The sequence below is a fragment of the Vanessa atalanta genome, chromosome Z (genome assembly GCF_905147765.1).
Source record: "Vanessa atalanta chromosome Z, ilVanAtal1.2, whole genome shotgun sequence".
Classification (NCBI taxonomy): domain Eukaryota; kingdom Metazoa; phylum Arthropoda; class Insecta; order Lepidoptera; family Nymphalidae; genus Vanessa; species Vanessa atalanta.
The window spans coordinates 713,222-726,530 of NC_061902.1; the positions used below are offsets into that span (position 1 = coordinate 713,222).

Below are 13,309 nucleotides of genomic sequence, written 5' to 3' on the forward strand. Positions count from 1 at the left end.
CCCAGGACCCCCCCCCCCCCCAAAATAAATAACTACCCACGTTCTCTACCTACCAGTGCACTCGCGACATTAATATACATACACTAAAGTTTGTTCACCAAATTAACTTTAATTTTATTCATTCGTAAAAAAATATAAGAACCAAAGAAATTATTAGATATTATTTTAACTCTGAACTCATGAACTTGACCAACCTAAACGAGCATGTTCAGTGTTGCTTATATAGACTTATACATCTAAGTGTTGAAACCGTAAGTTATTGGAATCAAACCACATTATCATAAGTGTCAATTATCAATTTATTCGGACACGTCTTCAGAAATATCCTCCCTTATCTTAATCTTGTTCTTGTCTTGCCTCCGACGAGTGTATTCTGAATTATCTCTTTCCTTCACCACCCCTTTTCCCTCCGCTACTTTTCTGTTCCTCATGTGGTTTTTCTTATTCTTCGTAATTTCCACTTTCTTCCCTCTATGGGCAGACTTCGCGTGGCTCTCGGTCACCGTCTTCTCGTCTTCACTCGTAGCATCACGCTTCAAAGCGCTCTTAAACGTCTGTCCGCGGCTGGGTTCGTGTAGCGAGAATGTTATTCTGTCGTGGTGAATCTAACGAAATTATAACGATTATATTAATAGTTTGCCGGTTGGATTGAGAGGAAATTACTTCAATAGGTTGCACCTCAAGCATTATGTCTAAACATCGTAAATAACTTCTGAAGCTAGTCCTTTGTCTACTATTTTAGTATCAACCTTTTTAGTAAGAGGTGATTCAAATAAAGTCTAAAAATCACGAAGGTCCATTACCGTCTTTACCATAAGGTACGTGCCCAGGGCCCCCATCCTGAGAGGGCCCCGACGAACCAGCAGTTTCCTTCACAAGTTTGTGTTCAACTTGACTGCTATATATATTTTCGAAAGTAATATATTTGTAAGAAATAACTAAAATATTTATCAAAAAAGGCTATAAAATAGCCATAAGATTGTACAACCAATCAGATTCCTACGAATATACGCACATAAAATTACTGCACCGTATGAAACTATATTTAAGCAAATTATTTGTACATGGTAGTAAATATCTAGCAAAAGGGCCCCAAATTCATGGGTGCCCAAGGGCCCCAGCATAGCTTGAGACGGCTCTGCGAAGGTTATCAACAGATGGTCTGATGTATATGATTGTATGTATTTCCGTCGCACTGTTCACTTTCGATCTATAGAAAACCATCGGCTAAGTGTCAAAGATAAGGGTATGTACGACACATTGAGAACAGATCCGATCTAATGTGAATCAGATACAAGTATAAATGAAAGACCATCAGATAAATCTTTATAATGTAAACCTAATGTCGGTAAAAGCTCGGTTTGTCGTAGAATTAACAATTCTTCTGATAATTGAAAAATAATTGTATACCATCGTATGTAAAACATTGGAAAGCAAATAACTACGGATAACTCGTACTACATGTCAATCTCTGTCTCTGTAAAAACATTAAGTATTTTTGGAGGATTACCAATAAAGTTGTTCTTACCCTATATTCGACACTGAGATAGCATTCGTCTTCGTCCTCACAGACGAGCGAATTGACGTCGGCAGGTTTAACTGCGCTGGTAGGTCGGAGTCCTACACGTACGAAGCGCCATAGCGAACGGATCCTTGGCCCGCACGAGCGTACAATTTCGCTTACCTTGACATAATAGATCGATTTAATTGTAATTCATATTCAAACATTATTCCAAATTTTATTATTAATACAGTTAGCATTGCACCTTCATCTGTTCTCCACCGTCGCATGCGGAATTAGCGTGAGACTCCACACCGAAGCCGTTGATACAGGCGCGGTCGTCAGGAGTGAGCGCCTCTATTTGGAATGCGCATTTTGGTATTGTGTCCGTTCGCTCCTGTGCAATTATTTATTTAGAGTTAGAGATCCAAGTTACTAAAGTAAGTAATATTATTTTGGAAAGACCTTATTGGCCTCCTCAAATTAGGTTAGCTATGACGCGCCTCCCATTATAATTACAATGATGACTTTTATCTAAATAAAATTTTAGTCGACTCTAAGATAAATCAAACAGAAAAAGCATGTCTACTATATAATCTATTCACCATTTCCGAAACAGTATAAACTTGTTTCAAATGTTTCACCTTAACATATTTAATTTCCTTTATAGATTAACTCCTTACCCATCCAATTTCGTCGCAGTGCTTCGGTTCGTCGTAACAAATGTAATAATTGACCGCCTTCGATCCGTCGGTTCGTTTCTCATTCGACCAAGTGTACCAGTTCTCACCGAATTTGAACATGCTGTTAATATGATTCTGTCGATATATTAACGGAAACAACATTTCGTTCGGGTGCATCTGTTTTGGCTTTTCAGTTTGTTTCTCCTCCTCGAATTCTATTTGCTTTGCCCTGTGTGTTTTCTTTAGGAACGGGAGCATAGTTATTTCGACTTTCTTCCTCGAGTCCCATGACTCTGTTTGCGTTTCGTCTTCATCTCTCGAGTCTTCTTGATCTGAATGCATTATTACTTTGACCTTAACTGCTATAACGGTTTGTAGGAGGTAGAGTATTACGAGAAGTCCGCCTCGTTTCATGTTGAAATGTTTATGCGACTGTATGGTTAACGTTTGGGTATAGTTTTGCTCTTAGCTGTTTTGTTTCGTGAAGGATGTTGTTAATACGCCAATCGATAAGAAGAATAGTGTTTATAAGCCAGAACTACGAAAAAATAAAGTAACCGACGTTTTTACATATTTTTTTCAAACAATGGATTATTTATTTATATTGCTTGTTATAGTTTGAACTAGCTCGGCCCTGCTTTTATACCCGCATGTGCACAAACATACACATTTCGCTTATTCCATGAAAACTTTGAGTAAATAGCCAAGTAAAAGTATATGAATGGCCTACTGCTGGGCACGGGTTTCTAGGTCTTCGAAGTCTTGAAGAGAACGTGGTAGTTTTAATTTAACCATGCTGCTCCAACGCGGATTGGTTAATATACATTTTGTCTGAGCTCGAGTTTATTATAAACACCAATTACATGTAAATTTAGGGTCTCCATCTGATTAACTAAATACAAATCAACTCGATGTCAAATTGCTTCTTAGTTATGCTCTCAGTTGGTAATATACTTACTGAGATTATATTTCAAGAAAGGGTCACACAAAGAGAAACACCGCATAAGTTAGAATATTGCTTTTATTTGGGTACAAAGATGTAGAGTATAAAATAAAAATACTGCATTTGGTATCAACCTCCATAAAACTTTGATTATGAAAATTAAGCATTTCATCAAATACACGTTTTACACTATAAAATAAAATTAAAGCGTAAGACATATCTATAGACCTAATTATTATTTATTTATCTAAATAGAAATTGTATAATCGTATAGTACAAATAAAAAAGCGAATGAAGTTTGGACCATTGTTAGGAATTTAAGATTTCCATAGTGCTGAATATTTCTTTACATTAGCCGTATTCGTATTTACAAGTCATAAAACATCTAACGTGATATTCGCTTTAGGGATAAAAGTCGCACACTAAGGCAGAGAGGGTGTTTATTATTGTACATTGTTATTAGTGACTAATTTAATTACCTAAAGATACGCGGCACTATAGAGAAGGAAGGGGGGGGGGGCTCAAATATAACTACGCTATCTATTGTCTACAAGCTAGACAGTAACAAGAAAGTAAGGCCAGGTTCGTAAAGAAAAGTCTTATAGTTTTCTATATACTTAAAAATTACATAGATCTCTTGAGTCTTACTTCTAAACGCTTTTAAGCGCTAAACACGCACTCTGTCCTTGTCCAGCTTAACGAGTATCAATACGCGCGACAGGAACAGAGAATGAGTCAGCGCGATCTTAGCGTTTATTCGATAAGAATACACATTAGCCTATTACATTGGTTCCGTCTGTGTACAAGTTCAAACATGTCTACATTGCAAACTAAAGACGCTCTTATACTACTTAATATTAAAGTGCTAAATATATAGGCTCCTAACATTAAGCCGTCGGTTCGGTCCACGGGAACGTAACACCTAGTGATACACTATTAGGGCGATCGGATTATCGTATCGATTCTCACGATTATCCGAACGCGATACGATTTATCGAATAAAAAGACTATCTAATCGATATATTGTCGTTAACTGTCAACACTAACTCGGAACCAGCAAACTACGGAAAATAGACATATGTATATCTATAGTGTATATAATACATCTATTTATTTATAATTCTTTTTTTTTAATTTAAATAATTCATTGTATCGACTTTTAAAATGCAACTATATAAACTTACATATACACAAATATAAGATCACTGTTTTTATTGTAGGTAATATAGGTGTTGTATGAAAATAAATTACTATCTAGGTCGGTAACTTTCTAAGTCGAAGTTGTCAATGGTCGAGGGGGGAGGGGTTGTCTTGTCTAGTGTCTATTAAACGTAGCTCACTCGTGAGTTACGCGGCAGAGGAGAGGTACGTGTAACATGTATCTCATTAAACATATGTTCTTGATTCTTTGTGAACGTGTTGAAAGTAACGTTTCAACAACAATTGTTATATAATACAGTATATATTTTATATAGTCATCAATACTTATTCCATGATATTTATATATTTTTTTTATTACAAATTATGGTCAATTTTTAAAATTCCATCTTTCAAATCCATGTTACACGTCAGAACAGATAACATTATTCATCGACTGTTCACAAATTGGCAACACTCGACACGACCTACGACAGCTATTAAGCTCATAAATTGAAAAATACGTGCCGTTACACTAACAACAACATAAGTAAGAAGCCTCTTAAATCCTGCAGCGTTAAGTCTAAATCTAGCTGTCAGGTCAGCCAACTAAACGTCACTTTAAAAACGTCCTAGAAACTATTATCGCTAAATTAATAAACGTCTCTGTCACACATCGTTTGAGAGAAAGAGATAATAGATGTATGAATTCAACGTTCATTAATAGAACGAAACTTGGAATTTTCAGTCAGAAATGAATAGAAAATAATAAATATATAAGTTTGACATCGTACGAACTACGATAGGGAAGGCCGTGCTGAAGCCGGAGAGTGACTCAATTTATTTTCATATTAAGTACAAAAATGATCGTTTATCGTACGATATTCAGTCGAAATTATCTAAAAGCTTACGAGGTAACTCTCGAGATGAGAGAACTATTTATATATAAGTCAATTACGACAACTAGCCGAGGTGCGGTCGTTTCAGATTGGTTTAAGTTCTCAATAATACATATACGTTGATGTAATGTAACTAACTTTACAAATAATCAATATAATATATAACTATAATATAATAAATAAATATAAACAATGTCAATAATATCGTATATGGCACGAAATATTTTTTTATAATATTAAAAATACTTAAAATTATTGTTTTAAAAATTTCGTTGTATGTCAAGATGGATTAAAGCTTTAAATTTGAATTTGAATCTTTAAAATTATTAAGTACATGACTTTTTATATCTGTAAAGGAAACTTCAACATTAACATATGAAAAATCTTTAGTCGATATAAGCGATATCCCAAAAGTGTATAATATATGAGAATATATAAAATATTTGGGGTCAATTTTTAGGCCTAAGTTTCCACGGCCGCACCTCACATTTTACTCTCATGTCTTTCAAACTATAGTAAGTTTAAAATATTACTCAAATATAATTGAAAGTCTATATAAAAAACAACTATGAAAGCACGTAAATTACATACAAAATAATGGATAGTTAAGTGGGTCTAACGTATACTTACACTCGATATAATGTCAAATTCGTTCATTATTTATATATCAAGATACGAGAACGCGTCGAAATAAATAGTGGCCAACAGTTGGTCACTAAGTACACGCGCACTAGTAAAGTATTATGTCGTTTGGCGAGAGTCAAGCGTAGCTGTCACGCACACAAAGATAATAAAGTTGGCTCGATTGTTTTAGTTATTTTGTAGCGCGACACACTATCTAAATATATAAATAATGTAAGATCAAATTTATCTAATCATCCCGGATACGTCCAGGTCATCGTAAGCCAAGATGCCGGTTTACACAAATCATTTCTAAACAATAAACACATCTGCAGGCTTTAGTTTTAGTCTAAACTGACTAAAGATCAGAGTAATCTAACACAATTTCAGTCTTTCGGTAATCTTGCAATTAAGATATCTCCGTACCTCAATGCGATCGTGATTGCGAGCGATAATCGTACAACCGTTGCGGCCCCATCGGTCCGATAAAAAACGTCCAGATGTGTTCAGTTACTCTAACTATCATTCGATGTTTTCTCTTAACCGACAAATGTGAATGGAAAATTGTAGCGATTGCGAATTTTCCAAATTAAATGTAAATTCATATCTATCTAAAACATAATTAAATAATTTAATTTAACACGATATATTTTTATATAGGATGTCATAATATATAGCCCGTCGATATAAAGTAAAGCAATACATACAATAAACGTATTCAAACAAAATCCGGTATCTCAGCTCGGGAGGGGGACTCCACACTTCCCCACCATTAAAGCGAACACTTGACGCATCCCATAGACCAAGAGCATAGACCACGGGGTCTATAATATTTACAATAGACATTTTGTTTACGGTAATTCAAATAGTTGGCAATTTCTGTGTTCGCAACGGGTTGTTATGCACCCAAAAGTTATCAACAATTACAAAATAACAATTCTTGTTGACAACTTAAGTTAAATATGGAAACGTTATCAAAAAGTTGCCTATTTTCCTCTTTGTGGAGACGCAGCTCAAACTATGTCCAGTTATTGTTCCAACGGTTTCAATATGTGCTTGTGATCAAAACTTAGCTGATTCGTAATTCGATTTACGACACAGTTAACTTTTGTTCCACGTTACGCTTTAATAGTGAAGGAGTAATAGAATCGGCCTGGTAAGAGAATCAATCGTAACAACCGCACCCACAGCTAGCCGGCTAAGTCCAAAGGTACCCCGGGGGGACCGCCAGTCACGAGGTAGCGTATCCGAGGCCTTTTCTCTGTAAGAACAGATGAATCTCCGCGAAGGTCGGCCTCTCCAGTTCGTCACGTCTCCAACATTCACACATGAGCTCGTAGATGTCTCGCGGCAGACCGGGGCAGCGGTCGATGCATTCGAAGAGGCCGTCGTCAGCTTGGAGATGAGAAAGGTTCTCTAACACCTAGAAGGAGAAACATTTTTGATTCGGTATGATGATCAGGATTTATGATAAATACAATCGTAATTAAAGCGTTCTCGAGATCTTGTGAATGACAAGTACTGCCTTTTTGGCTTAATAGTACTACAATGTAAAGTTTTTAGATGGATATAAAAGTCCAAGACACTGATTATCTTTCTCCTGACCTCAGCTTCCGTGAGATGTTCGTAGGGGCGCCTCCTGCAGATTGTGAATATCTCGTGCAGAGTGACCGCGAAAGCCCACACGTCGCTCTTGGTGGTGTACTTCCCCCTCAGCACGGACTCCCACGCCGCCCACCGCAGTGGTAACGGGATCCTGCCGTCGACCTTGTAGTAGTCGCACGCGTAAGTCTCGTTGTCGGTGCCGAAATCGCTTATTTTTATTTGATAGCCCTTCCCAATTAGACAATTCCTGCAAAAACAAAATATTATTTAATTAAACAAGAAAAGGTAACAAATTAAAAATCCACGTTTCTCTATTTCTATCATTCATATAATATTGTTTTGAATATTTCGATTCATTTATATTCTGTTCGGCTTTAATAAAGCTTCGACCTTATTATTCTGCAAGTGCCAAATATTCCATAGGTTCAGTGCTTTTCCAAATGATAAAAACAAAATTATGGGGGAAAAAATACCTACCTATAACTACGGACCCGCACACACCCCTACTGGGAGTAAAACATAAGCTAAAGCATACCTCGTAGCGAGGTCTCGATGAACGAAGTTGAGCGACTCCAGGTAGTGCATGCCCGCCGAGATCTGCGTCGTGATGTGCAATAACGTGCCCGTGCTGACGCTCCCGGGGGGAGACGTGCGGAGGAACGCGCACAAATCACCTGGAAACAGTACGTTGCGTCATGTGTTCTGATAAACTCTATCCAATCACAAAAATAACTATTATATTTCAAACTAATTCGGTACTGTTTTTTATTCTGTTTGAATCAACTGTGTTTTCAAACCGCGTTTCAATGTGTAATTAATTTAACATGAACCGAATTATTGTTATCTCTTTCTCATTTATGGGATTTATAAAGGATAGCGAGTCTTTAAAGTCCTATTGTATTTAATAGAACAAACAGCATTGCCCGTAAACCAAACGAGATAAGGTATTTAATATAAGAAAATACAAGATTTCACATAATATCATCTGATATCGTTTACCTAGTTCCAAGTACTCTAAGACGACAGCCAGTGGTGGGGATCGACATGCTCCCAACACTCTCGCGAGATGAGGCGACGAGAGCGCAGCGAGAATGCGTACATCTCTCTCGAAATCCTCCCTGAAACAAGTTTTTATTTATAACAAGTGATTACTTTAGATAAACACCATGAAATTAACAGACTGATGATTTTCGTTTTAATTTCACATTAAATAATGGTTGATTTTGAAAAGTCACATTTTCGATTTAAGAAACTTTTATTTTACATATGTAGGCGGACTGGCAAATTGACGATATGATGGTAAGTGGTCACAGTCTATGGATATCAAACTGTAATAAATATCAATCAAACGTCCTATCACCAATGCGCCACTAACCTCGGAAACTAAGATGTTATGTCCCTTGTACCTTTAGTCACACTGCTTCCACCCTTCAAACCGGAACAAAACCATACTTTTGCTGTTTGGTGGTAGAATATATGATGAGTCGGTAGTACATACCCAGAGGGGCGTGTAAAAACACCCTACCACAAAATATATTAACCGAATCAGTCCGAATTATACTGGACGCTTATGTGCGTAAACAAATACCCTTCATATTATCTCACACTCAATGCCTTCCAATTAAAAGCTGTATGTGCTGTCCGAGACACATAAAAGTTTTTATTTTAATGGGTTTAGTCGTGGTTTCAAACCTGGGATATCAGGATATGCAGCTATATGAACTAGGCAATAAACAAAAAAGATAATCTGTCATACTAAATAAACATTAAAACTCAAATTGTAAGTGTACAAAAAAAAATCATATTTAAGTTCTCAATTTACGTCAAACTGCCTCGTCTGTTAGATAAAATAAAATTTTTATGTACAAAGCTAAAGACAATAAAATATAATAAAAAGAAGCGCATACATGATATACCTCTCCTTCGCGGAAGCGTCGTGGCAGAGGAACTTGACTGCCACCAGCCGCTTCTCCGAGGTGATGGTACCGTTATACTCCGGCACGCCATCTGCTTCCGCTACGTATACCTGAACGACCATGGCGAGTTAACAATGATAAAAACAGCTTCTCACCGACATAAGGTATTATTAAAGCACATTCAATAAAAGATGATACATAAAAAAGTAGGCTGCTTAGTATAGCATATGGACTTTGCCTAATATTGTTGGTATTAGTGATTTCGAGTGTACCGTTTCAGCAGAAATCTATACAATATATCAAGTGATTTGGAAAATGGCAAAAAGTGGTTTATATTATATTTTAGTCAAGGCTTTGGGTCTTTTATTAGAATAATACATAATTATCCGGATTGCTTGCATTGTATAATGGATAATCCAGTTCCGAATCTAATCGAACCAAAGTCAGCTAACTCACCGGCGCGTCGGTGATTGCTAAGATTTATATAAACAAGGAAAAGAAAATGAGTAAGCAGTGTTATGTGCTATTGTTTTTACTATGATCAATGCAATTTTCAACCATATTAGATATATTCTGTCAGCCATTAATTGCATTCCTTTTTAAATCCACAAATAAGGTATTTTTAATCCGGTTACTCACAGTGCCGAATGCACCCTCAGCCAGCTTCGAGATCATGCGGAGTCGGTGTCTCGGGAATTCGATGACGTTGGTGTTGTCCAAGCGACGCTTCAGATCGATCAGCACCTCTTGTTGACTGGGGGACTGAGGGAGGGGTGTAATACGTTGTAATATTTGGATAAGACATTTATTAAACATCTCTTGTAATATTTCTAACTCAATTATAGTATTAGGTGACTATGTATGTTTTATACATTGATTTTATTTTTAGAGATAATCAGATTTCTAAAACAATGGATTCGTTTTCAGTATTTTTTTGGAATTAAGAATAACAATTAAACTAATAAACGCTACAATCTTTCCGAATTGATGTGCAAATACAGAGGGCGAAAGTTACTTATCAATATTAAAATTTTAAGTGTAAATTACATAAACATAGTGATAGTGACAACTCACCCTTGTGCTGTGCTTCGAACGTATCGAACCGGCTGCTGACCGCCTGGTGTCGAGGTCGAGGGTCTCCATATGGTCGCTGACGAGCTCGGTGGCGCGGTCGGAGAGACTGTCTGCTAACCTCCGCTTAGTGAGAAGAGGGGCCGAACTAAGTTCCGGCACAGCGTAGTCGTAGTTGGAGCTGTCTGTAGTGCGCATAACGGATCATGTTGAATATTATAAAAATTTCTTCGGGAGACAATTGAACTTGAGAATAGTATTGTATTTGAGTTTCTAGGAGACGGTAATGTCTTCCGCATTCAATTATATGTCCATTCGTTTGGGCTCACTGCCTGTACGTCCACTAACCCAAACTAGAGTACGTGATGTTTTAAAAGACACCACATCACACCGAAATTTCATTGAGATAAAGGAAAGCCTTCTCAGTGCGATCGTATATCATGCGTCATGTCTTCACTTATTAAAAACGATATTCCGTCAAAATAAAATAAGAAGATATTATTACAACTCCTACCTGACAAGGCTGTGTTGGAATCCTTAACGAAATCCTTCATCTCGAGCAAGACTGTACTGTAACTAAAATACGGAGCGCACTTCAGGGCCTGATACGGCTCTTGGTACTCATCGGACTTGACGTCCAGCGGGCAGTCGATTATCATCTTATTGTCGGGCAGCATGGAAGTACCACAAGGGTTATAATTGTCTGCGACTGTCCTCTTCTGCGCTATAGTAGTTTTAGCTAGCGGTGAAGCGAAGCATTTCCTGTGTCTATGTCTATGAATGATGAGGAAGACTGCGACGGCCAGGAGTATCACGAGCGCCGTTAAGACTCCCACAACGATGGCCATGTACAGCGGGTCTTCTTGGTGCGCTGTGGATATGGGCAAGTCCTTTGTGGGAGGTGCTTTCGTTTTGTCCTTCGCACCGGTGGGCTTAAGGATCTCTGGGGTGTAGTTTCCTTGAGCGACATCTGTTGACAATGATACGTTTTATTGTAGATTCAGTAAAAAATAAAATTAAGTACAAATTCATGTCTATCAAACAACAAAGATTGTAATATTTGTGTTGTATTGAATGAAAATGATTGACGAATGAATGATAAAGCCCAACAAGATGCACTATTATGCATAAATTACGTAAATATTAAACTTTATTCTTGATATTCAGTATTTTTGGCGATTAGATTCTACATTCGGAATAGCTAATGGTGGCGTTTCATTTAATTTAAAAGTGCAATTCAAAATCGACGCTTTCTAGTTAGTTTAGATCGTCAGTTTTGTATTTATAATTTATTTCCTGTTTGGCGGTTAGAAAAAACATCGTGAAGGAACCTGCATGTGTCTAATTTCAATGAAATTCTGCCACATGTGTATCCCAACTCTCATTGGAGCAGCGTGGTGCACTAAACCTTCTTAAAATTGGAGAGGGAGAGCCTAAAAGTGGGACTTTTAAAGGCTGTTACTTTACTTTACCATTTTAAACTGATATAGGTTTAAAAGATAGGTACCGAGATATTTCACCGAGTGTCATAAATAAATAACTTCAAATTATTCACTCACCAGAGTCGAACAGCACCTCGCTGATGAGTATCCATCGCGCCGAGAAATGGAGTTCGATCCGCACCCACTTCCCGATGCGATGGTGAAGCTTGATGCTTACGTTTCGAGAACTTTCGAAGATATTGTCCTCATTCGTCGTGTAGCGAATTGGCTCGTCTTGGAAGTGTCGCCCTCCGATGGAAAACGATATGATAGCCTCGGAGAACACCTAGAGGAAGAGTTGGAATTACGGAAATTCTACGAATTATATCGCTAAGAGTTTTATTTCACTTACTTATTTATATACTATTATTTGGGTCATTTTTAAAAGGGAAACAAAATAATCGAATGGTTAGACATATAACTATGAAGTGTATACGCGATGCGCACACAGACAGCGAACGGCTACGAGTATAACACATGTCAATACTAACCTGAACATCCCTCATGAACTTATTATTGCAGTACAAGTGCACCGCGCTGAACTCCCTCACTTTATCGAATTCGAAAATGATGACAGGGGGATTCGGTCTCGAGTCGTTACGCCACCCCACCCAGGCGGAGGTCTTAGCCGCCTCCCGTATCTCGTCACCACCGAACTGCCCGTCGACGAGCTGTCCCAACCCGCCTCGCAACTCGTCACCCCACTGCCCGTCATATATCATGTCGGTCAGCTCGACACCGTTGCTCCTTTTGTCGCCTTTCGGCATTGAATACGAAACGATGCCAACTGTAAAATAAAATATTATTTATTTTATTAAATCAAATCAAATCAAAATATACTTTATTCAAGTAGGCCTTTACAAGCATTTTCGATTCCACATTTTAAAAGACTATATTAACTAAAGATATCTCCGGTTCGAAATCTAGATTCTGCCGCGAACCGGCAAGAAACTCGGTAGTTCCTCTTTTCCAACATTTGTAATACATTAGTATTAAGGCATTATGCTATTTAGTTATCCGTCTGGTGCATTCGTAGTGCTCTAGGTTTAAGAAGTGAGCCATATTTTGCCGTGATTTAGGGTTAAGACCACGTATCGGCTCTATCGGCCAACGGCGTGACGTTCTCTGATCACAAACACCTCTCCGCCGCCGTTCTCAAGTCCTTTGTGTGTGAGCGGCGGGTATTCTATATAATTTGTGACTTTCCTTATGATGATAATAAAAATATGTAATTAAGTATATATTACTTTATTCGTTTTCTTTAATTATAAATTATATCAATAACTACCAATTTCGATGTTTATCCAATACCGGACGACCGTACGCGACGGTCGTACATTTACTTGGTACAATCATACCAAGTCTGTGCTGACATAACGGAGGTCTTTGAGTGTGACTTTATTTATTTTAAACTAAAAATTCAAGAAAATATTGATCAACATAATATTATAT

General features: G+C 37.4%; 2 protein-coding genes across 5 annotated transcripts in view; both read right to left on the reverse strand.

Moving 5' to 3' along the window:
• Positions 1-299: 299 nt before the first annotated feature.
• Positions 300-2,598, reverse strand: LOC125076216. The gene is made up of 4 exons (XM_047688276.1): positions 2,185-2,598; positions 1,767-1,898; positions 1,529-1,684; positions 300-605 (listed from the first exon to the last, which is right to left on the reverse strand). The coding sequence occupies exons 1-4, from the start codon at positions 2,596-2,598 to the stop codon at positions 300-302; spliced, it is 1,008 nt and encodes a 335-aa protein (XP_047544232.1).
• A 624-nt stretch (positions 2,599-3,222) lies between these two features.
• The window catches only part of LOC125075983 (discoidin domain-containing receptor 2-like), a 65,123-nt gene continuing 55,036 nt past the window's right edge, over positions 3,223-13,309 (reverse strand). For 3 of the 4 annotated variants that reach the window (XM_047687891.1, XM_047687892.1, XM_047687893.1), the window contains exons 6-15: positions 12,349-12,644; positions 11,936-12,143; positions 10,891-11,346; positions 10,380-10,561; positions 9,945-10,067; positions 9,297-9,415; positions 8,389-8,507; positions 7,925-8,063; positions 7,390-7,636; positions 3,223-7,207 (exon numbers count right to left, since the gene is read on the reverse strand). In XM_047687891.1, coding sequence (XP_047543847.1) covers positions 7,016-7,207; positions 7,390-7,636; positions 7,925-8,063; positions 8,389-8,507; positions 9,297-9,415; positions 9,945-10,067; positions 10,380-10,561; positions 10,891-11,346; positions 11,936-12,143; positions 12,349-12,644 — 2,081 coding nt within the window. In that variant the 3' untranslated portion in view covers positions 3,223-7,015. The remainder of the gene's footprint in view (positions 7,208-7,389; positions 7,637-7,924; positions 8,064-8,388; positions 8,508-9,296; positions 9,416-9,944; positions 10,068-10,379; positions 10,562-10,890; positions 11,347-11,935; positions 12,144-12,348; positions 12,645-13,309) is intronic. The other variant, XM_047687895.1, reaches the window with a different exon arrangement.